Source organism: Chrysochloris asiatica, unplaced genomic scaffold (genome assembly GCF_000296735.1).
Source record: "Chrysochloris asiatica unplaced genomic scaffold, ChrAsi1.0 scaffold00079, whole genome shotgun sequence".
Lineage (NCBI taxonomy): Eukaryota > Metazoa > Chordata > Mammalia > Afrosoricida > Chrysochloridae > Chrysochloris > Chrysochloris asiatica.
The window spans coordinates 1,867,268-1,891,016 of NW_006408597.1; the positions used below are offsets into that span (position 1 = coordinate 1,867,268).

Consider the following 23,749-nt stretch of genomic DNA (forward strand, 5'->3'; position numbering starts at 1 on the left):
CTATACAGGGTCACTGAGTTGGTAACCAACTCTACGGCACTTAACATCTCACACTGGCTCGTCTGGGTTAGTTATCAGTCCTGTCCACTCATCTACACAGAAGGTGCTCCTCGGTGATTCACCCTGATTGCTCCTTAACTAGAGCATCTTGGTGCACATATGACATATCCAAATACTACACTGTAAGAGATGTCCCCATCTCTTCAGAACCATGGTCTCTGAGGACACCAAGGACAACTGGTGTTCTACATGCTACTTTAGGGAGTATCGACTGGGGTCTTAAAAACTTGTGAGCAGTCATCTAAGGAGCTCCCTGTCCGGAGTTAAGAAGAGTGATGGAAATCAAAGACACATGGAAACAATTCATCCAATAGACTAATGACGGGAGCAGGATTCTCCATGGTTAAGATATAATTCCCTGTGACAAGCTTTAATGTAATCACCTCCCATGATATAATCCGCTTTGATCTGATGCAATTATCCAATGGGTTATAGATCCTCACTTCTATGAAGTCCCAGTGTGGTGCAATAGGATAAACACTGGATGACTAACCACATGGTCGGCAGTTCAAACCCACCAGCTGCTCATATATAGGTTTGCTATGAGTCCGAACTGACTTGATGGCACTTAGCAATAACGTTATTGGAAATCCTGGTGAGGCACTAGGCTGCTAACTGCTAGTTCTCAGCAGTTCAATCCTACCAGCTGCTCCTTGGAAACCCTATACACAGTCTCACTATGACTTTAGTAGGCACCTAGTAAGATGTTAATGAGACCAAAGGCAAGCTATAGGGTTAGGCTGTATCTTGAGTCAGTCTTTTGAGATATAAAAGGCGAGAGAGTGAGCAGAGGTGGAGAGGCCTACTGCCACCAAGACAGAAGAGCCGGAGTGGAATGTGTCCTTTAGACCTGGGGTCCCTGCCCTGTGAAGCCCCTAGATCCAGGGGGAGATTGATGTCGAGACATATTAAAACCCTAAAACTGGTTTCCCCAGGGCCCAGAGAAAACCTTATCCTAGAGCTGGTATTCTGAATTTAGACTGCCGGCCTCCTAAGCTGTGAGCATACATTTCTATTTGTTCAAGTAGCACTATGACCCTGAGACCACAGCTAGATGGTGCCCAGCTCTGAAAAGAGTCACATTAAGTGGCCCTGGATAGACTGAGAGAAAAATGTGGATCAAAATTCAAAACCATTGAAAACACCAAGCTTACTGGTCAGCTAGAGACTGGTAGAACACAGAGACTATGACCCTTAATCACCCTTCAGGTTTGGAAAAGAACTCACCCCCATGGTTCAATTTTCAGCCCAACAATAGATCCATCTCTAAGGGGAATAACAACACTAGTGAGGTATGTACACTGTAGAATAATCAACGATTTGAGATCAAAAGGGCAGCCATTTACCCAAGGGCCAAGTTTAGATGAGGACAGGAGGAATGGAAACACAGGAGAAAGTGGGCAAGTGATGTTACAATCTGGGACTGCAATCAATGTATGAACTGTTCAGTGGAAAATGGACCATCACCCAATTGACAGCAAGTTAAAAGCGATGCCCCCCAATCACAGAAATAATGCAAACTCCCACAAAAGTAGTTTAGAAGGAGCTTCACAAAGTGGAACCCCAATTTCTAAGAGAGGAGTTTGACAAGTCTCAGGTGCCAACCAGAAGGAAGCTTAGGTATCAAGAGGAAGATACAGTTGTGGTTCTATCTTCTGTCCAATCTGTACAGTGTTAGCTTATTCCAGAAGTATGCCACAGGATAACCAATGGGGCACCAAGTGGCTTCAACACTGATGGCGGAGTCGGTAAATAGCCTGGAAACAGGAAGCTTGTTTGAGAACATTTGCCCTTTAATTTCCACTTAAAATCAGTTTCTTTAAATAGTTTAGTTACAATTTCTGAAGAGTGAAGACATAGATGCTGCAGGCACTCAGTATTGCTCCCATCCCTTACCCCCTTCCCCGGCCCCAGGCCCTCCTTCTCTGCTCAAGATACAAGTGGCATGGAACACTAAATAAATGTCCCCTTGGTGTCAAGTGTCAGCAGTCTCAGGCCTGGATGCAGTTGAATACAAAGCAATGAAGTCCAGTAGCTTTCATAAAATACACGCATTTAACCAGGCTCCAAGGAATTCCAATGATTATGCCCAGACTCACTAGGCAGTACCCTCAGAGATGAATTCAGCCACTTCACCCCATCTCAAGGCTGGTTTCCACCCCAGATTTGTGTCCTACAGAGGAAGAGCTAAAGCCCTGCTCCCTAAAGGCTTCAATGCAGGAAGGAACAGAATTGTCTGAAGACCACATGCTCATTCCAGCTTTTATTTTAAGTCCAGATCTGAGCCAGTCCACAAAAGGCTCTATCCCCTACCTCAATCTCTACCAGGCTCCATGTTGGCCCACTGCCATGAGGTGCTGGAATCTGCTCTACATGAAAACAATGTGCTAGAATGGTTTCCAGCAGCCCAGAAAAGGGCTCAGAAAGGGTTGGTACTAACCACAATTGCTTATAGTTGTGCCAAAATGGATCTTCCTGGTTCGAGGCTATGGTGGTGAGTGTGAGGGCAGGTCTGACTTCCTCTGCCATCTATGCTTACAGCCCATGAATGACCTCAGGAGGATTCGGCCCTCTTCTCCGCACTCTCACCCCTCCAACCTAGATCCCCTGGCCTGTGCTTCCCGCAAGAGGTAGAAGAGGCATCTGAAGTGAATGAAAATTGAGAATGAAAGTGCCATTGAAGAAGCAAAGCAGCACCTCTCCCTGTGCTAATCCTCCACACAGGTGGATGCCAGTGAGGACGTGCACGGCTAGGACAGAGGCTGCTCTGAGCTGGGTGGCCCGGCAGCCTCCCCGGCATGTCTCTGGAGAGTGGACTTTCACAAGATGGAAACGTTAGAATCATGTGGCACTGGAAAGAAGCCAAATCATCTCTGAGGAGGGCTGATGGAAGAAAGGCAGGAATATTAATGAGCATCCTTTAAGACTCTGTCTCTCTCAAGCCTAATGGAATACAGGGTTCAAGTGTAAGAGAAGGGTGCGGAGAGGGAGAGAGTCTGGCAGGAACACCAAGACAAGGCCTGAGACGGCTGGTTACATAGTGTCCTGGCTTCCTTGTTTGAGGCCAACAGCATGTGCCTGTCTGCCACCAGGCTAACCCAGGACCCGTGAGGGGACAGGGAGAAGACTGGTTTTCAGTTCCTGCATGGTCACTTCAGAGGATACGTGGCTTCTTCCTAAAGGTCCAGTAGGAGGACTCTGGGATCCTCTACCGCTGCCTTGATTTTGCGGAGGAAAGTCACCGCCTCTCTGCCGTCGATCAGCCGGTGGTCATATGTCAGGGCCACGTACATCATGGGCCGCACCTCCACCTGCAGAAAGGAGAGGTCAACAGGCTTATCTTCAGCAGGGCACGGAATGCCCTGCTGAGGGAGGAATATGAGAAAATGGGATCCACAGGATAGCTCCCAGGTCCAGAGTCTGGCCTACTGAAGTCACTGCTAAATAATCACAGTATTTTCAAAGTTCAACTCAGACACAAGGCTTAAACACTACCAACTTGTTCTACACTCTGCCCCTTCTTCATCTGTGGTCTACAGGGGTGGGTTTTCCTTCAGTTCTGGCTACTGAGAGCTGCTTCCTCGGGCTTTAGCTTGGCGTCCACAAGTTTTCTGAAATTGCATGCAAAGTTGGGCAGATGGGCATTTTCAGGGCAGGGGAGAAGATCTATAGCTTTCAGGTTCACAGTTATGAGCCCCCAAAAAGCTCTTAACACAGGAATTCCAGCAAGTTTATTCCCAGTATCCCAGGGCCAGCACAAGCCCCTTTCACCTAGCTGAGTCTCTTCAACTCCCAGAGAACTTCAGAGTCTTACCAGACAATGCGGTAACTCTCTGCGGCATTCATTGTCCTCAACTGCTTCCCAGGGGCAAGGAGCTTGCTCCCACCCCTAAGGCACCTAGAGAGCACTAACCAACTGTTGTTGTTGAGTTTCTGAGAAGCAGCTGAAGGGTTTGCACTGCTGACCCTGTGTCCGCAGTCCAGTGCTCATCTACAGCACCACAGTAGGCATGCAGTGAAAACCCGACGTCTGGTTCCAGATGAAGGAACCAGCCTTTTCAGCTCAGTGGCTCTCACACTCACACGTAGCTCAGTGACCTGCAGATCGGATTCCGTAGCTCTGGGGTGGGGACCAAGGACCTGCGTTTCTAACAAGCCCCCCGATAATGCTGATGATGCTCACCCACAGACCTCATTTTGAGAGCTCACGTCTAAGCAAATAATTAATGTTGTTGTTAAGTGCCGTCGAGTCGATTCCAACCCACAGTGACCCTGTAAAGGGTTCCCAAGGAGCAGCTGGTAAGCTTGAACCACCGACCTTGCAGTTCAAACGATTCTGCAGTCTGACTCATTAGCCCACAGCACCACACCAGCAAATAATTAGGAACAAAGAAATGGAACTGAGATTATAGTGACTTTTTTGTAATTAGCATTTAGGCTGGTTCTCCCTGTCATCACCACCTAGCAGCTAGAACCTAGGAGGTGACAGTTCCTACCTTGCCTCCCACGGCCACTGGCCTATCAAAGATGCCGTGCATGCCCAGGATGGCGGACTGAGGAGGGTTGATAATGGGGGTTCCAAACAGCGAGCCGAAAACGCCTCCATTGCTAATGGTGAAAGTACCACCGTCCATGTCTTCAATGGCAAGTTCATTCTTTCGAGCCTGCGAACAAAGATTTCATAAATGAAACATAAGCCAACAGGGCCACCAGGTACCTAGACTGCATCTTTCTCAGGCACTATATATTTCTCGTGCAGAACAACTTACGGGTAGCCACGCCTAGCCAGCTCCCTTCGCTGACCTGCCCAGCAGTCGTGCGCAGATCTTTATACTTTACCTTCTCTCCCAGTTCACTGATGGTTCGTTCAATATCTGCGTAATTCATAGCTTCCACATTCCTGATGACAGGAACCACCAGACCCTGAAGGAAATGAAAAGCTGGTTTCAGTTGCAAATAATACTTTCTACAGATATAGCTCCCTTAATGTGAGCCAGTGTTCTCCCCTCCCCAGAATACCTCAATGATGTCAAAGGGATAAGCAAAAAGTCTGTAATATTGAGGTCTGAGACTACATGAATATGGTAAGGTCAAAAATAAGTTCATCTTTTACTAGCTGTCTTCTGAAAAGATCTCATTACAAGTGCTCTATCCCAGGGTCACTGTTTCTTCACGCAGATCGGAGGAGGGTCAGCCCGGTGCTCCCACTCCTGCCCCAACATACCCGTGGAGTGGCAACTGCAACACTGATGTCAATATAGTCCCTATACACCACCTCTTTGGATGCATCGTCAATCACTGGGAAAAAGAAAAGACGTGTTATTTACAAGCCTCCAAGGCTACCACATCGATGGCACGTAAAAACAAGAACGAGGCTAGGCTAATGAGGCAGGATTTGCATTCAGAGATAAAAAGGCAATCTGAAGTGGGCTGACCAACCAATGTGAATAGCACGGCATTACAAATGGTAGCTGGTACTTCTCTTACAGGAGTCCTGGGATGGTGCTGTGGGATAAAGCACTACAAAGCAAGGTCAGTTTGAACTTTAGGATCAGTGGTTCATACTTACCAGCTGCTCCTTGGAAAGCCTAGACAGGGTTGCTATGAGTCAGAACCAACTCAACAGCACATAAAAACAACTCCTCTTATGCCCATTATCAACCAATCAGAAGATCTCCCAAGTCCCCTGAGATCTTCTGAGAGCAGGAGAATCAGAAGGGCTCAACACAGAGCTTACACAGGATAGGGACGCACAAACTTCTTGTTAACTTGCTCTACTCAAACTCTCCCATTAGCAGAGAAGGGTTAGGTTTAAAAAGTCCTCCAGAAAAGGCCAATGAGCAAAGGAAAGGTGCAAGGCAGATACTGCCCAATCTGTTTCTCACTGTGAACAATTCAGGTGGAAGTAGGGCTGGCTTCAGATATGCCAGCATTAGATAGCAAACCAGTGGATAAAAATTTACTTCTCAGCGGGACCCTACCCAGAGAAGCAGTGATGCCTGAGATGGAAGCAGAGACGATGACGTGGAGAGATGGAACAGCTGGAGACTTTAGACACAGTGAGGGAGAGGAGGGCGGAGGGCTGTGTGCTGATGATCCGGGGTCGGGGTTGGGAGGGTTGGCTTGTAGGATATACTCTTTGGTTGGTTGATGTTGCATGGAGGGGATTATAGCCATGGCAATGAAACAATATATGACAGGATGAATGTAAAAAAATATACGATAGGATGAATGTAAAACTAACGTTCTCCCATGTAAACTATCACATAATTCACAAAAAAAATTTTTAAAAAAGGAGAAAGCACAAACAACAACAAAAAAATTTACTTCTCAGCATCATGACAAAATAAAGGTTCACAGATCTGAAATCTTTCCCACAGAAAGAAAGTCTAAGTTGTATTATTAGAGAAGCTACAAAGGAGAACTTCAGGAGCCAATGGATAAGCTGGAGGAAGAGTCGATCAGGAAGGCAGAAGAAGGAATGAAACACAAAGAGGCACAGTATTTTTTTATAGAGATAACATTTCAAATCATGCAACTGCCTTGTGTGTTAGTTTCCTATGCGCACTATCTGTGCATGTTATATGCATGGGTGAGTTACATGAGGACAAACTACACATTTGGGAAAAACAAAGACAGCCCTTCTACCTACCGAGAACATACCACTCAATGGAAGGGACTAAAGTTCCTACTTCTAGACCTTTAGGAGCCCTGGCTCTGCTAGGGGTTGCAAAGTGTCCTTGTCCCTCTCTAATCTCCAGGAAAGAGACAAGTGTCTCAATAGAAAAAGGGAACAGCTTGTTTGGTCAACACCTCAATGACGTAGGTGAATCAAAATGAAGGAAAATGAGCACCAAGTCCAGGAAGGAGGGGCCAGGACCAAGGCCTCCCAATAAGGCACATCGACCAGAGATCAAAGGTCAGCCTGGAGCCTGTGCCAAGTGTAGAAGCCAGGCCCCAAGATAACAGGGCTTATGTGGAGCGCAGGGAGGGATGGTGCCAGCTGGGACGGGAACTTACAAAAGACAGCCTGCCTGCTGTCTGTTGAGCTGTGCACCACGGCTCTGTTTGGCGGAGAAAGGAAGGCAGATCCCTACAGAGAACATGCAAGTCTTCATGGGAATAAATCAGGTGCCTCGGTCTGTTGAGCCCCACATTTGTGTGTGTGTACGTTTTTGTGTCTCAGCAAGTCTGTGTTCACATCTACCTTCCAGGACCACTGCAATTCTGGTCACAACCAACTCACCTGCATTTACAACAGGCTGCTCCTGTAAGGCAAAGGCCGAGGCCTTCACAAATGCCGACATGAAGCCTAGTTTGAGGTTGTGTTTCTTCAGAAAAGCATCCTTGTGCCGAGCCCTCATCTCCTGAATGTTACTGCAAAAACACATTGCAAAACCAAATGAGCACAAATGAAGCTGTGATTTTGACTTTCACACCAGTTTTTAACTCCATGTACACAATTGGGCAAGCTTTTCTCTTATTTTGGACCATCTACCGTTGTTTAAAGTTTTGAAATAGTTCACTGAAGGTCAGCATAATAACCTTGTTGTTTTTTTGTTTCATTTTTTACAAAAACAAGATACTAAGGAATCTGATCCACTCTGTTTAAGGTGGGCAGACAGAACAGCAGATGACACAACATACGACATTCTCACCCTGGACAACAAGGTGCTTTTTATACTGGTGTGGCGCTGCATGATAATGCACTGGTCCACAAGGTCGGCGGTACCAACTCACCAACCGCTCCTTGGAAACCCTTTACAAGGTTGCTGTGAGTGGCAACTTAACAACACTACCACCATCACGAGTAGTTGCTGTTGATTCCAACTCATGGAGACCCACCCCAGGTGTGCAGAGTAGAACTGCTCACAGCCGGTGTATCTTCTAAGGCTCTGCTGGTTGGGCTCAAACTATCCACCTTCCAGTTAGGAGTCGAGTGCTTACCCGTCTGAGACAACCAAGGACTTCAGAATCATTATCTATTTACCCTGAAGAGAGGTTTTTATTAAAGTACAAAGTATACAAAATAAGTAATAGTCTTTTTCTCCTTAAAATTATTTTTTAAAAACCAGCAACCCTAACTGACTTAGGCTACAGCTGCTACCCTAACTCTAGGAGGACAGCCACCAGGCGTGTGGGCTGATCCGGAAGCAAAAGCAGTCAGGGCCAGGCAGGCAGTCCCCGACTCACAGTGTGTTGACAATCCTGGCTTACGTCGGTTCTGACATTAAGTCAAATACCTCATTTTTTAGTTTTAATTATTATTGCCTTCTATTATCAGTATCTTTACAAATCTGATATTTGCCTTCCGGGATTTGAAACATTACGTATGAACTTGCAGATATGATGACGTCAGCAAATAACACAGAGTAACAGTGTCTACAGTACATACCACTAATGATTGTTGTTGGGTACTGTTGAGTCGGTTCTGACTCAGAGCAACCCTGTATAGGGTTTCTGAGGACTGTCTGGTGGTCTGAACTGCCAACCTTGTGATTCAAACTGACCTTGCGGTCCAGTGCATTATCCTGCAGCACCACACCAGAACACCACTACTAGCAATAAGATGGACAAGACAGAAACAAAAACTGATGGCCTTAAGGGCAGTTTGTTTGCTGTAACTCTAATGTGTCATAAGCTGAGGGCTCCCTATACATGGAAGGCTGTGAAAGGCAGCGCATTACTTTGTCGCTGCCCCAGAGTCAGCAATGCCATTCACTTACACATCAAGCATGTTTCTAAGTGGCCACCTCACGTGCAAGTCAGTGCTGGACAACAAGATGCATATTAAGACTCAGCTCTTATTCTTGAGACTAGTATAACGGACGATGTGGTTTCCTTGGCTCTTAGAAAAGTCGTCATGTGCAGACCGAGGTCTGTCTCCTTCAGATAGAACTTTTGAAGGGATAAGCAGCAGTCTTCTGAGATGCCTTTGTTCCACAAACATGCTGCAGAGTTTGGGGAATAACATCCCCATCATTTTGTGCAGAAATGTCAGTATTTATCGGAACAGAGTTCTGCGATGGAAATCAAATTTAACTTCATTTTAAGCCCAAATGCTCAGTTCTCCCTTTCTTCCTATAATGGCCTAATTCGACATTAGCATGAAAGATAAGATGCAGAACAACTTTAACTCCCCACTTCAGACCTTTTGTTTGTGAAAAAGGAAGTTTTCCTTGGGTGGGGGGGGAGCTGATTGGGTTTAAAATGTTTGTTTTCCTGAGTCTAACCTTATTTAGTGCTAGGATTACCACCCTAAAGACATTACTGGTTCCCAAGACACAAGAGCTGCAGAAGAGTGAAGGCGAAGCGATAAACCTCTCTGCTCTCAAACCTGCCCAAATGCTATTGTCTGGTCATTAACTCGTTTCTATTTCAGAGCTGAGGCCTTGGAGGCAGGGGTTGGGACGACAGGGGAGAGGAGGAGGTCTCAGAAGGGCCCCTTATGGGTTAGCTGATCAGCACAGGACCCAAAGGGCACTCAATCTAAACCAGATTAAAACTGTGGGGAGACCCCTGCCCACTGTTAAGTGACACCTCGATTAGCAGCTGAAAGGAGATCCAACTACTGCACTTACCTTCTAATCAACATTGTTGGGCCAAGTGCATCTTCCAAGGCCACAAATATTTACATGTTTTGTCTTGAGGATTTGGGTAGAATTTCAAAGTCCAATTCAATTTGTGAACAATTTGGCCCTAATGCACTGAAACACAAGCTGCAGCCTCTCTGATCCATTAGTCAAGGTCCTTCTCTATAGCCTATGGCTTGAATGACACCCAGTCATTAGGGAGAGTCATGATAGGGTGGGAGACATATAGTGAAATAGACCAGAGTCCTACTCTCATAAATACCCTAGTACAGACTCCTGGTGTGGCGCTATAGGATCATCACTGGATGTCAAGTCTCAAGGTCGGCAGTTCTAAACCACCAGCTGCTCCTCGGAAACCCTATCCAGGGTCACTATGAGTTGGAACTGACTCAACAGCAGTTAACAACAACACAATTCAGAAACCACTACCTCCTCATACGTTTCAGAGTCCCATGAAAGGAAAATAAATGTTCTTAGGGAAAAGTAGACAAGCACAACTAGACACTCAGGACATAAAGAAGCAAATACATTCTTCAAGACTTGATATAGCATCTCCCAAATTAAATATAAACGTCTTATTCTGGAATTCAAAGCATTCTGCAATACGGATCCAGTCCTCTTAACTGTTCTTTCCTGTGCGCCTTCCTCACAGTGGAAAGGACCTTTCTTCACTATTTCTCAAACAGGTCTTGTACTTCCTGCCCCACCGTCACAGCCAAGCTGTTAGCATCCTCTAGAATGGCCTTTCTCCACACTACCTGTCAGAATGCTAGCTGTTCTCTAAGGTCTATGCAGACTTTCTCCCCTCAGTAGTCCTTCCTAATCCTACCCACCCTGTGTCTGCCTCCACCCCAAAACAAATGATCTCACTAGTTTTACTTTGTAATTTGTCCAAACCAGACAGGAAGCTCTGAGAAGAATAGGGGTTCTTTTTCATTCATCTATGCATCCCCCTTGAATTTGCTATTATGATACCTCGCATAGACTAAGTAGGCATCAGAAGAGTCTGTCAAATGCAGCTGCATACTCTTCCCCATACTGCTGGTATCTGTACACAGAAAAACCTTAAAGGAGAAAAGAGCTGGGCCAATTATGACCATTACTGAAACAGGTATACTGAATGGGGGTCCTTTGGCTTATATGCTGAGTTTTTAATTGAAAAAAATGCAACCTGCTTTCCATTTCGTAACCAAAGCGGGGACAGGGGAAATCTCTGATAAGCCTATAGCTTCCCACCTACCCAGTCCACGGTGCCTAGGAACAAGCATCAGGAGAGTCACGGTAAGTAAGGAGCAGAATGAGGTGCCCTGGTGCTGGGCCTGCTATCTATCAAATGGTCCTCCTTCCCCAAGGGAGGCCCAGGGTAAGCCTGGTTAGCCCTCTCTGCTTGCTTGAACTCTCCTGACATTAGTGATCAGAGTTTAGACTATTACACGCTTCATTTATCAAAGATTCAAGGTATGAAAATATGAAAGTCTGTTAAATGTTTTACTTCAAGAGGCGGCAGACATGGCAATGATGGAGCCTGAACTCCATGGGCTGTTCTGTGTCAACCAACACAAGGCAACGTAAAGGAGCATCCCTGTCCTGCCAAGTCAGTGTCAGATCCAGCATGAGGCAGGAAGTAGGGCAAGTTCAAGCCTTCTTCAAGGAAACAGGACGTGGGAAATAAGGAAAGACTCTAGACCTCACCTCATGTCAACCTCATTGAAAGTAGTCAGCATTGCGCACGTATTTTGGGCCTCCTTCAGACGTTGAGCAATGCGCTGCCGCATCCTGTTCATCTTCTCCTGAAAACAAAATTGGGACAGGCATTGACAAGCTGGTCTCTTGGGATCAAGCACCCATTTTAGCCAGAGGGGGCACTCAACTTGCTGGGGATGCCTGGCCAAGTGCTACAGGGACACAGCAGCTGAGTACAATGAGAGTTCCTGCTTTCTTTCTTGTGGTGGGGGGCCGTGACTCTAAGCAAGAAAGAGAAACCATGGGCAAAACCCACTCACTCAGATGTGCCTGAAGTCTGACCAAGAATGGAAGCCCAGGAAATGGCTTGATTTAAAAACCAAACCCAACCCGACTGATGAAAAGGAAGCGTGTGTGGGTTAGGTCTAGCCAGCCCAATTATCATTAGAGAAAGGGCAACTTCTGGGGATAGAAAAAGCTTTACATGAAAATAGCTACTCGTGGAAAGAAACACACAAAGGAAACTCCTGAGTGACACACTTTTGAGGCTACTGTATTTTTAGGAGGATTCTCAGGCAGGGGAGCCCGCACTCTTAACCATACTTCCTTGAGGTTTTGTCTGTTCCTGACAGCTACTGCTGTGCAGCCCTCCACTCAGTCTCCCGGAAGCACAAGGACACAGCTAACTAAACCACTCAGCTACCATCTTCTGCAGATATTTTAATCGCCCAAGGCATATAATGTAGAAAAACCACTTGACCACGGTTCAGAAAACCTCAGCTTTTAGTCCTGACTACCATCCAACAGCTATGTGACTATGAATAAGTTACTTCCTGAAACTCAGTTTCCTTGTTTTCCAGACAGGAAATACTTGCTCTGTGTGTCAAATAAAATAATCTAACATGAAGTCACTTTACTTTAGGGTCATCACATAAACAAAAATAATCATCAGTCCAGTGATATGTTGAGCAGTAATTTAAGTCAAACAAAATCAACCCCAAAAGTCAACACATAGTATGTTGTTAAGTACCGTGGAGTCGGTTCCGAATCATAGTGACCCTGAACAGGGTTTCTGAGGCTGTAAATCTTTACAGGAGCAGAACAATTCATCTTTCTCCCGCAGAACCTCTAGTAGTTTCGAACTGCTGACCTTGAGGTTAGCAGCCCGTTTCTTAACCACTACACTACCAGAGCTCCTTACACACATAGTATGTTGTTATGTGCCGTGGAGTCGGTTCTGACTCATAGCCTCATAGCGACCCTGTACAGGGTTTCCAAGGCTGTAAATCTTTACGGGACCAGAAAGCTTCATCTTTCTCCCGCAGAGCAGCTGGTAGTTTCGAACTGCTGATCTTAAGGTTCGCAGCGCGATTCGTAACCACTATATAGGCTGCTGTAAAAGAAACGCTCCCTAATCGAGGCTAAAAGATCCTCTTTGTAGATGAGTTACCTTGTCTCCACATCTCCCTACAGAATCCTGAGAGTCAGTTTTTGCATTTCTTGAAATTGGGTTCTTTGCTAAGAAAATACATTCTTATTATTTAAAGTAAATAGAAGGAATTCAGTAAATACAATGAATTCAATTACATGTATCATTTCCTCCTCCAAACATGTATGATCTGACCCTAAATTTCTCCTTTAGAGAGTAATCTCTAATTCCTAAAATCCTGGCCTATGGAATTTAGAATTCTGCCAAGTCCAAAGTTTATCTTGACATCTGTGAAGCAACTCTTAAATTCTGAGAAAATCAAATCCAACCCAGTGACCATCAGGCTGCACAGGGCAGGAGGCAGAGCTGCAGGGAGTCTGCTGCCGCCACACCCACAGCCGCTCGCCCCCAGTGCTCCTCAGAGGCTTACCCGGTGTTCCGAACGCACACCTTTGCCAACTCCTGGCTCAGCTACTGGGCGAGCAGCAGTGGGTTTTACTGCAGACACTGGAAAACAAGAGGGCATGGTTGCATAAGAAGAAAAGAAATATTACTGATCCCTGCTGGCTCTCCATGCTCAAGAGCCCCTGAGTGTGTAGAATGTTCCCACATCACATCAGATGAACCACCTGTTGAGAAAGGTGAAGTAACTAGCGTAACATCCCACAGCTAGGGCCCCTGACAAAAAGCCTAGTGTTCTCCTCACACAGGAAACAACTAGTCTATTCAGAGCCATGAGTAGCCTCAGCTGGTCCCGAGGAAGCACAAAGCAAGAGGAGCTGCTCTGCTTCCACATGCAGACACGTGGGAGCTACGGGCTTAGTACCTGGTTTGCTAGCAGGAGGCTGTGCAGGTGAGGGCACCGGTGGCATCTGAGTGGGGATGGGCGCTGCAGAGGGAGGAGGAACTGCGGATACCACAGGCTCTGCTTTGGGGGCTGCAGCAGCGGGAGCTTCAGCTGGCTTAGCTTTTGCAGGAGCAGCTGAAAAATGAGAATAAATGTCCACACACAGTCTGGAATGGAAAGCAACTGCAGATGTCAAGTAAAATTTAGCAGCAAAAGCTCTATCTGTAATCAACCAATAAGTATCGCCCAGGTATTTGCTAGTTACAAGGCACTCGGAGACAGATGGTGTGGCGCTGTGGGATAATGCACTGGACAGAAAAGTCAGTTTGGCGATTCAAACCCACCAGCCGCTCCTCGGAAACCTTATACAGGGCCACTATGAGTCGGAACCAACTCAATTGCACTTAACAGCAGCAACAAAGGAGATATGAGGTCCTATTATGGTACTACTGACAGTCACATCATCTACTTTAATGTCACATAAGGAAGACTGCTCTTAAGGATTAAAAAATAAAAGGGAAAATAAATATGAGCTCATTTAATCTTAAGAATTAAATGCATTTCATCTAGGATAATTCTCGTAACTGAGGTGGTCAACAATATACTCACAACCTTAAACTGCACTTTCAGGTTTAGATTCTTATACTCATCTAGATATTAAATTGTTTTAAATCAGAACTTTCTTTGCCTTAACAGTAAGAAATGAATGATCAGAAAGTGGAATTCTTCAAAGGGAGAATCCCTCTTATTTCCTAGTCTTCTTGGATCGTATCATACCTTCTCTCCACCTGGGCTTCTGATTTTGCCCTGTTAAACTCAGCAATGTCATCTGCCACCTCTCTGTTTCACTATTTTAACAGTAAGAAACAGACCCTAGTAGTTACAGCATTTAACTAAGAGTCAGAAGTTACTTTCTTTATGAAGTCTAATACAAATTTCTGCCATTCAGTTCCCATTTTCTTTCAAACCGACATACCAACAGATTAGAAAGGAAACTACACTGAATTCGCCGTAATAAAAACCCATTGTTGTCAAGCCGATTCCGACTCATAGACTCGCTGGGACAGAGTGTAAACTGCCCCACAGTGTTCCCAAGGCTGTGAATCTTTACAAAAGCACACTGCCACATCGTTCTCCTAAAGACTACTGGTGGTTTCGAACCACTAACCTTTCGGTTAGCACCTAAGCTGCTTTAATCATTGCACCAGCAGGGTCCATTAATAGACACTGAAACATTGCATCTTCTCCTTTAGAACAGTGACTCTCAACTCTGGCTGTGTATCAGAATCACTTGGGGAAACATTTGAAAACAAACAAAAATACTAGACAATCAGGATCTGGTAATTCCACTGAATACATCAGAATCTCTGCGACATGGGGCCCAGGGACTTGTTTTATTTAAAAAAGTTCCCACTTGATGCCAGGATTGGAGGAGGGGGGAGGGGAACCACTGTCTTTAGAATCCCTATTGTTTGTTTTAAAATATTTTCTTCTAGAACTTGACATTTAAAGTTCACACTCTATAAATATTGTCTCTCTTACTTCCTCAACTAAGGACAGCTTGAGTGCCAAATTTTTTACTGTAGATTTGGAGTCAGTATATCTGGGGTAGAAAGGCAAAATTTCCAGCATGGGGTGAAACCGGGAAGACCATTTCAAAGGCCCAGTTTCTGAGACATCCAGAATCAGTACATTATGCTCAGCCCCAATCGCAAGGGGGAACACTGGAGATCTTGACGATCAGGAAGAGGTCTTTACCGCCAGTTTTCCTGAGTGTGAAGAGAGGGGTGCCGCCTTCTACTTTTCCCCCATCAGGTACCAAAAGCGCTTCAATCACGCCATGTGCTGGGGATGGAACCTGCACGGAGGTCTGCAAAAGGAAGGTTGAGAAGAAGTTCAAACTTATAGTCAGCACTAGAAAAGGAAGTGGAGAATCTCAAATATGAGTTGCAAGAGTTGGAACAAGGATGGCAGGACCCTGCACCCCAATACCTAAGTTTACACGCTCAGAGAAGAGTGATGGCACTGCCATTGCGAAAATCCCCTTACTCAAAACCATGAAAGCAATTGTCACTTCATGGCTGTCAAGTCATGACAAATAGCTGATACCAGCTCATGCAAAGGAAGTTACTTTAAAGTAAAACTAAAACTACAAAAGTACACACATGCAAACAATCTATAAACATTTAAAGTTTTCCGTTTTCTTTTTAGGGAGCCATCCCAACACTTTCGCAGGCTACAGCTAAAGCCAGTCAAAAATTATCTTTACACAACAGTTAAGTTCTAGGTGTCTTTCATTAGGTTAAATAGGAAGAACCGCTGCCTCAAAGACAGGACAAGCCTACCTTGTCAGTTTCAATCTCACAAACCACTTCATCTTCAGCAACTGAGTCTCCAACGGCTGAAAAGACAAAGACCACCTATTAGGGTGAAGCCTGCAGCAGTCACCAAACCCCTTTTGGCAGGAGTACTTCTTCTATAAGACACTTTTGTTACAAGGCTGGGAGAGAGTGCCCTGTACATAGGAAACAGTGGAGTCAATTCGATCCATTGACTATCTTGAGAGGAGGGAGGACTTTTATAAAATACTGAAACTTAACAAGTGACAAGGTACCAAACCTTACCTTTCTCCCACCTGACATCCCCCTCTGTGACAGATTCTGCAAACGCTGGGGTTTTAACTGTAATTACATCATCCTCTAGAAAAGAAACAACCAGAAGTAGTCCAAATTTTTCCTTTTAACGTCTTTCTTTAATTAATTTCAGTAAAGTGGTGCTCTTAGTATTAAAGCTCCACTCCCCAAAAAGCAGGGAGCTGGAGGCAGATACTTACTGCAAACGGAAGTAGTTCTGAAGAAACGAACGCCGAAGAAACTACTGTTGTTAATGCTACAAAAGCAAAACCAGACAGAACAGAAATGGTAACTTCTCTGCAGTGAACCACTCAGATTTTAGTCTAGCTAAGGCACCAAGGGTTACCATCTCTTTAATTCTGGGATTCTTGACTACGGGTACTCATCAGGGCCATCTGGGGGAGCCTTCTCAGTGTACACATGTCCAGGCCCCACCCAGAGTTCTGCCTCAGCAGGTTTAGAGTAGAGCCTGGGTGACTGGGTGCTTAACAGTGAGCTTCTCCTGTGAACCCAGGACACAGCGCTGTAGCGAAATGCCAGCTCTCACAAAACAGAGCACACATTTGGGTCTCTGAAAAACAACGCAAGCAACCAGTCCTTTGTAGAGCCACCAAAAGGACTAGGTTTCTTTCTTAAGTATAATCCAAATTAAACATATTGTGTACTCTCAAGGTACACGCCACTGTGCCATGTACAAGGGAATTTCTGCCCTCGTGATTACAGAATGAGATCACACAAAGCAGCAAGGTGAGGCAGTTAATGGAGAAGGGAAGTAAAACACAGTGCTATAGGAAAGGGGGAAAAAATCATGACATTTCCTTTTCTGTTCTCTTGCTAGGACATAGCATACGATTCCAGAGTCCATTCCAGATTCATTCAAGACAACTTCAAAAGGCCAAGGTATTTTCTGATATGGCACTTACCGGTATGGTGTCACCATTTTGCACACAACCATTAACTAGTGGTTATTACCTCTGGGGAATCAGAGATGTCAATACTTGTATAGATGAGGGGGCAGCAAAGAGTTTGAAGAACACAGGAACACATAGAGAGACATGGAGGGGATTGTGGACTGATGAGCTCTTTCACTTTTTACACTTTAATATTGTTCAAATATTCTAAAACAAGCACTTGTTACCTTTATAATAGGAAAGCAAGATGGATTTAAGCTGCCATTTGCTAGTTTTACTTTTATAAAGTGAAAGTAACTATTAAGTTTATGCAGACTCAAAGAAAAACAGTATGTCATGAGGAAAATAGTGCAACGCACAGACTGTTCTGCATAATACTTGTAACCATGTAGAAACACATGCCCATGGCAAGAACAGGGAAGGTGCAAATGCCTAAGGACTTGCGGCACTAACTGCCTCTGTGAAGGAGGAGTTGGGGGAGCTAGAGGACAAGGACAAAAAAATCTTCTCATAGCCAAGTTTTACTTTTTGAAGTATGTAAATGGTCCGCCTATTAAATAAAAACATACAACTCACAAAAGCTTTACAGTAAAAGACTTGGAAAATAAAGTTGGTATCTTATTCAGAGAAAAAAATATAATAACACAAAATAAAAACATATTTGATTAGGTGATTAAATGAGCAATGACTTGCCCTTCCCTAAAATTTCATTATCTTCAAATTTTACTTCATTATTTTTTTAGTATTTGTTACACAGAGATTTGTGGTTTCTCCAATTTTCATTTAAACAGCAGAGAAGAAGCATATTTAAGTAGCCCTCTAAACATTTCTTAAATTATAAAAGCATTATATGTTTACTGTATTTAGACACAGACAAAAGAACACTTTAGATTATACCATACAATATGAAATGGAATCATTTTGTCTTTTTCTATTTATCATAGTGTGCGCATACTAACAAGGGATAGTTTAACCAATCCCTTATTTGGCCATTTTAAGCAAAATCTGTATGTATTAGGAATTATTTGGTATAGATTCCTAGAAAGGCAACTTCTAGATCAAATGGTATACACAGTTCAAAGACATCTGACTGCCAAACTGTCCTCCAAAAATAACACAGCTGATGATACTTCTACACTAAGTGCAGAATTAATTTTCTCACGTGCACAATGAGGGTGGAGCTCCTCTGAAGACTCTTGCTGCAGAGAAAGTAGCTTGTTTGGTGGCTTTTTTTTTTTTTTTTTTTTTAAAGTAGGTTACTAGAGAGCAGCCTCTTTCTAGTACCCTAAAAACACTAAACCAGAGTAGCACTGAGCAACACTCATACACTGAAGTTAATCCGACTGTGCATTATGCAGTAATAGCATTCCCTCCAAACCAGTCAGTCTCAGACATCAACAGACTAGACTTTCACTTTTCCTGCTTCTAAAATACGTTAACTCTGCAACTAACAGGATGCTCTCAATTTCCACCAGTAATGTAAACTCCGGTGCTTCAGGTGCATCTGGATGCAGCTGGAATACTGCTAAGCAGCACCCATCCAAGTGGGTTCCAATTTAATATCTATTATAATCTAAACCCTGTACAGGGTTGCTATGGGTCGGAACCGACTCAACGGCACTTAACAACAACAACAATAATCTAAAGATCCGAGAAGACAGGCACCCCTGGTTCAGCCCTTGACATTGGACTCATGTTCCTGGTACATTACATATAAAAAAGGATCAACATTAGGTTTATCCACTAACTACCTTGGTTTCTAGGCCAAGAGGCTAGGGAAGAAAACCACTTGGTCAAATCTGTGTCTTAATACATATCCCATGTTCACATATCTGTGCTCCCCAGTGATACTTACACAATCTTCCTGCTGTCAGGGTATTCTGGTCCCTGACATAAGGAGACCCCTGCAAGAAACAAAACAACTCTTAACCAGCAAGCCTCATCTTATAAAAGGTACCTGCTGGGAATGGAAAAGAGGTCTGAGAGCAGGATCCACGGCAGACCACAATAGAATCTTGAGCACACAAAGCCCTGTTTCTCATATTTTTCCACTAATGGAGTCTTACTAGCAGAAGGCAATAGTTATGTGGAGTTAAGAGGGAGTATGTGTTTGGGGAGGAATGCGGGAATATGAGACCACAGCCCAAAACAATTTTAGAATCATCCGTAGCTTAAAATTTTTAGCATACACTTTGCTTTATTGCTACATGCCTTTATAAAAAAATGCTTCCAAATCTTCCAATAAAACTTGAAATAACATAGCTTGAAAAAGACATGTGACAGTTTATCCTGGGACTATGCATACGCTAGTTAGAGAAGCAAGGAGGCTGTTTGGTCTGGGTTTCTGGATCCCCAGTTACTGGACTGCCTGAACCCTAGTAGCAAAGACAGGGCCTACTTTAGGTTCAGGGTCTTCCTCCAACTTGTCCTAGGACTAATCATTGTCCCACCTCTCAATGCACTGCCTTCCCATGCTCCGTGGACATCTTCCACCCTCGTTACTTTCAACTAAGTGGGTACCTTTTCTGCCCACCACCTTTATCACAAGTAACTGCTTGTCTCTTCAAACTAATGACTAATAGCTACAGGTACTTTCATAGAGATCCTTCTGTAAGTTTTGTATTTTTCCAGACCTTAACCACTCTTTCTGAACCAAGTACAAAATAGGAGACACCCGCTCGGGTCCACATCCTCACAAACAGACAGGCCAGGCCCAAGATTTCAGAGTCAAGTCAGTCTATGACAGGAAGCCAGTGACAGCAGGCTACAGCTCAAACATATCATGTCTTTGAACTAGAACAGCCAGCAGTCCACAGTTTTGAAAACCTGAGTTGGATATAGAGTTCATCCTACGGCAAGTTTCGTTTGCACTTTAAGGTTCTTAAAAAGCTTTCACAGAATGATCTCATTTAGATTTTGAGTCTCACAACATCTCTCAGAAGTGGAACGACCATCTACCATTACTCATATATAAACAGGGCATTGGAAGCTGGGCCCAAACAGAAGCCCTGAGCCAGGATGCAAACCCCCAACTATGAGCTCTTTCCTGTTGTCCTGCTAGCCTATAAAATGGAGAAAATGTCTCCTGGCTCTTTTCAGAATCCCCAGTTGAAAAGAATGTTTATTATAGAGAATCCGCTATGAGCTCAGGGTAAAGTCCAAAATCTTTACCTGCCTCTGTCCCGTCCAACCCTACCTATCTTTCCAGCTGGCCAGACTTGCTTTTATGTTTGGTCATGCCCCTTAATGCCTGAAGACCTCAGCACAAGTAATTCCCTTTGCCTGGAATATTGCTCTTGGCTAACTCCTATGTATTCGAAAGCTCAGCTTAGATGTCACTTTTCCAGGGAAGCCTTTACTGATAATCCCACCACACTCTCACCCTTCCAAGTTGGATTACATCAGCCACCCTTTCACCTATACTCTCTTCTGTCATAGGTATAATTATGTCTTTATGTGTTCATAAATGTAAAGTATACTGTCTTTCCAGCTAGCCCCTAAGATCTCTGCGGACAGAGGTCATCCATATCCCTGTCATTTAACACAGTGTTTGCTACTCAACAAATATCTGCTGACTAGATGACTAAATGATAATACAGTGATTAAGAGTTCAAACTTTGGAATCAGGCAGACCTGACCTGACTAATAGTTGTCTGAGTGACCTTAGACAAAGTAGGTAACCTCTCTGAGCTTTCAGGTACTCATCTGTAAAACAGAGATAGTATCTCTCTTACTGTTTTATGAGGATTAACTGAAAAACGCAGAGAAAGCACTTAGAACAATGTTTGGCACACAGAAAGGCAAGATTCACTCATTTGACAAGTATCTATGGTAAAGTACAATACAAAATTGTTGTTGTTAGGTGCCATCGAGTTGGTACTGACCCATAGCGACCTTATGCACAGCAGAACGAAACACTGCCTGATCCTGGGCCAACCTCACTACTGTTGCCCTGCTTGAGTCCATCGATGCTGCCACTTGGCCAATCCATATCCTTGGGGGGTCTTCCTCTTTTTCTCTGACCCTCCACCTTCAACCATATCAAATACATTATCAAGATTTCCCAAGAACTTACTGGCCTACATCCACTCTAAGCTCCTCCCCAAAGCCTCTACACCATGCTCTATCTCATGCCAATCTCCCCTGAAACAAAAACCGACAGTCAAGCCACCTTTTTGCTAGTTTCTGAACATTGCCAAGCTCTTTCCCTCCCCAGAGATTTCATACGCGCTTGTTTTCCTTTACTGGCTCTGTCACATTCTCTAGGTCACAGCTTTAATGTCACTTACTCAGAGAGGCTTCCTCTGTCCAACCTCGTTTGTTTCCTTCTCAGCACTTACGAAAATGTATGATTGTTTGTCCGCTTAGCACTTTACATGTCTTTGTCGCTTCACTGTAAACTCCATGAGCTCAAAAACTGCTCACTGCTGTAGCACTATTTAGTACCTAACACAGTGCCAGACTATGCATTGAACGAGTGATAAACATTTGAGAAGGTTAAGCTACTTTAACTCAGATTGTGCCTCATGCCTACAAGAAGTGCATTAATTGTCTTGGAACATTATGAAGAAAAACACAACCACCCCAACTTTCCTCATACTGCTCTGCCCAAGAGGAGAGTATTTTATTTTAGGTGATGGCCAGGGCAAGGGCAGAACTTACCAGGCAGGGAACGTCTCCCTAGAGGGCAGTTCCCCTGTTGAGAAAGAAGACATTATCGATGTCACCCAAGATGAAAGGAGGGAGGGGGGTAAAATCACACCACCATCGCCATCAAGTCGATACCAACACATAGTGGGCCTATACGACACAGTTAAACTACCCCCTGGGGTTTCCAAAACTGTAACTCCTAGCAGACGCCGACTATCTTATTTTTCTACAGTGGAGTAGCTTAGCTGGTGAGTTTCGGTTAGGAACCACGCGCTTAACCACTGCGCCAACAGGGCGCCGGCTTTTTCCCTTTAAATTAAAAAGCTGCCCCAGTGCTGGTGACAAGTGAATCTCGTGACTCCAAAATGCAGCACCCGGGGCTCAAGGGTCAGACAGCACAGCACACTGGGCCTGTCAAATTATCTCAACGTTCCAACAGCGCTGACGGCCCTTGACTTTCGAGAGGAGACCGACCCCGGATTCCACCGGGGAGGGGGGGGTCTCCGTGGTGCCTCCGCCGGAACTCCGAGTCTCGTGTCGGGGCGGGCGTAGCTCCCAGTGGCTCCCGAGCCCGGAACGGAGGGTGGGGTGCAACAAGGGGCGATCGGCGCGGGCTATCATGGGAAGGCGAGGGGTGACGAGCTTCGCAGGCACAGCAAGGCGGTCCCGAGGGCGACGGCGACCCCGGGGAGTACAGCCCGAGGCCTCCGCGTCCTGGTGCCCTTGGTGTCCGGCCTGGCCGTCGCGCCGCGCCCCTGTCCCCAGGACGCCCGTCCGCCCGTCAGCGGGCTCCTGGTGTCCTGGCTCGGTCGGACCGTACCTTTTGGAAGGCGGAGAGCGAACGGCTGAACGCCCGGGACACGCAACGGGACCGGGACAGCATCGCGGAGGCGGCGGCGGCGGAGCCGAGGGCGGGCGGACACCGGATATTGGGCCCCACAACAAACGGAAGTGGGGCGGAACACGGCACCCGCCGCGCGGCGAGGGGTGTTCGGAGCGAACCACTGGCTGGCGAGTGGGCGGTGCGGAGCAGCCCCGCCTCAGTCCCCGGCAGGCGCTCGCGGCCGGACTACGCTGGGTGCTCTTCCGGTCGGCTGCACAGCCGGTTTGCCTTGGTCGGCCCTCCAGAGCTGGTCCCTTCTGCCCGACACCCGTTTCGCTTCGGGTCAGGGCCTCCCTGACCTTTCCGCAGAGCGCGCAGCGTCCTTTTCGCCGGAGACCTCCCGGCACAGCGCCTTCCGATTCTTCTCGGCGGGAAAAAGGCGGAAAGACGGCGAGCAAGGGCTTGGCACTTGGCAGACATGCCTGTCTGGTTCTAGCACCTGTGTAGCCTCGGGCAGGTGACATAGCATTCCTGTTGTTAGGTGTCACTCACAGCCATACCTGTGAAACAGAAGGAAACACTACCGTGTCCCATGCCATCCTCACAATTGTTGTTACCGCTGTCACTGTGTCAACCCATTTTGTTGGAGATCTTCCCCTTTTTCGCTGACCGTCCACTTTACCAAGTAGGATACCCTTCTTCAGGGACTGGTCACTCCTGATAACATGTCCAAGGTATGAGAGATTAGGTCTCACCATCCTGACTTACAAGGAGCATTCTGACTGTACTTCTTCCAACACAGATTTGCTTGTTTTCCGGAAGTCCACGGTACTTTGAATATTCTTCACGAACACCATAACTCAAATGCATCTTTTCTTTTTCGGTAGTCTTTATTCTTGAACCAACACGCATGTGAGGTGACTGAAAATGCCGTGGCTTGGGCTCAGATGTCCCTTGGTCCTCAAAGTGATACCTCTGCTCTTTTCCACTTTAACAGGTCTTGTGCAGCAGAGTTGCCTTGTGGTTTCTTGACTGCTGCTTCCTTAACTGTAAGAAGACCATTTGTCACAACCCTGCCTCCTTAACTCCAAAACAAAGAGACAGCCAGTACCCCAATAAA

General features: G+C 45.5%; 1 protein-coding gene across 1 annotated transcript; it reads right to left on the reverse strand.

The window, feature by feature from the left end:
* Window positions 1–2,950: 2,950 nt before the first annotated feature.
* Window positions 2,951–22,753, reverse strand: DLST (dihydrolipoamide S-succinyltransferase (E2 component of 2-oxo-glutarate complex)). Its single transcript, XM_006865525.1, has 15 exons — window positions 22,627–22,753; window positions 21,819–21,852; window positions 19,012–19,060; window positions 16,446–16,501; window positions 16,237–16,311; window positions 15,958–16,013; window positions 15,371–15,482; window positions 13,592–13,747; window positions 13,196–13,272; window positions 11,346–11,443; window positions 7,307–7,437; window positions 5,285–5,358; window positions 4,900–4,983; window positions 4,557–4,724; window positions 2,951–3,371 (listed from the first exon to the last, which is right to left on the reverse strand). Exons 1-15 carry the CDS (start codon window positions 22,687–22,689, stop codon window positions 3,237–3,239), a joined length of 1,368 nt encoding a protein of 455 aa, XP_006865587.1. The 5' UTR covers window positions 22,690–22,753; the 3' UTR covers window positions 2,951–3,236.
* Window positions 22,754–23,749: the final 996 nt, after the last annotated feature.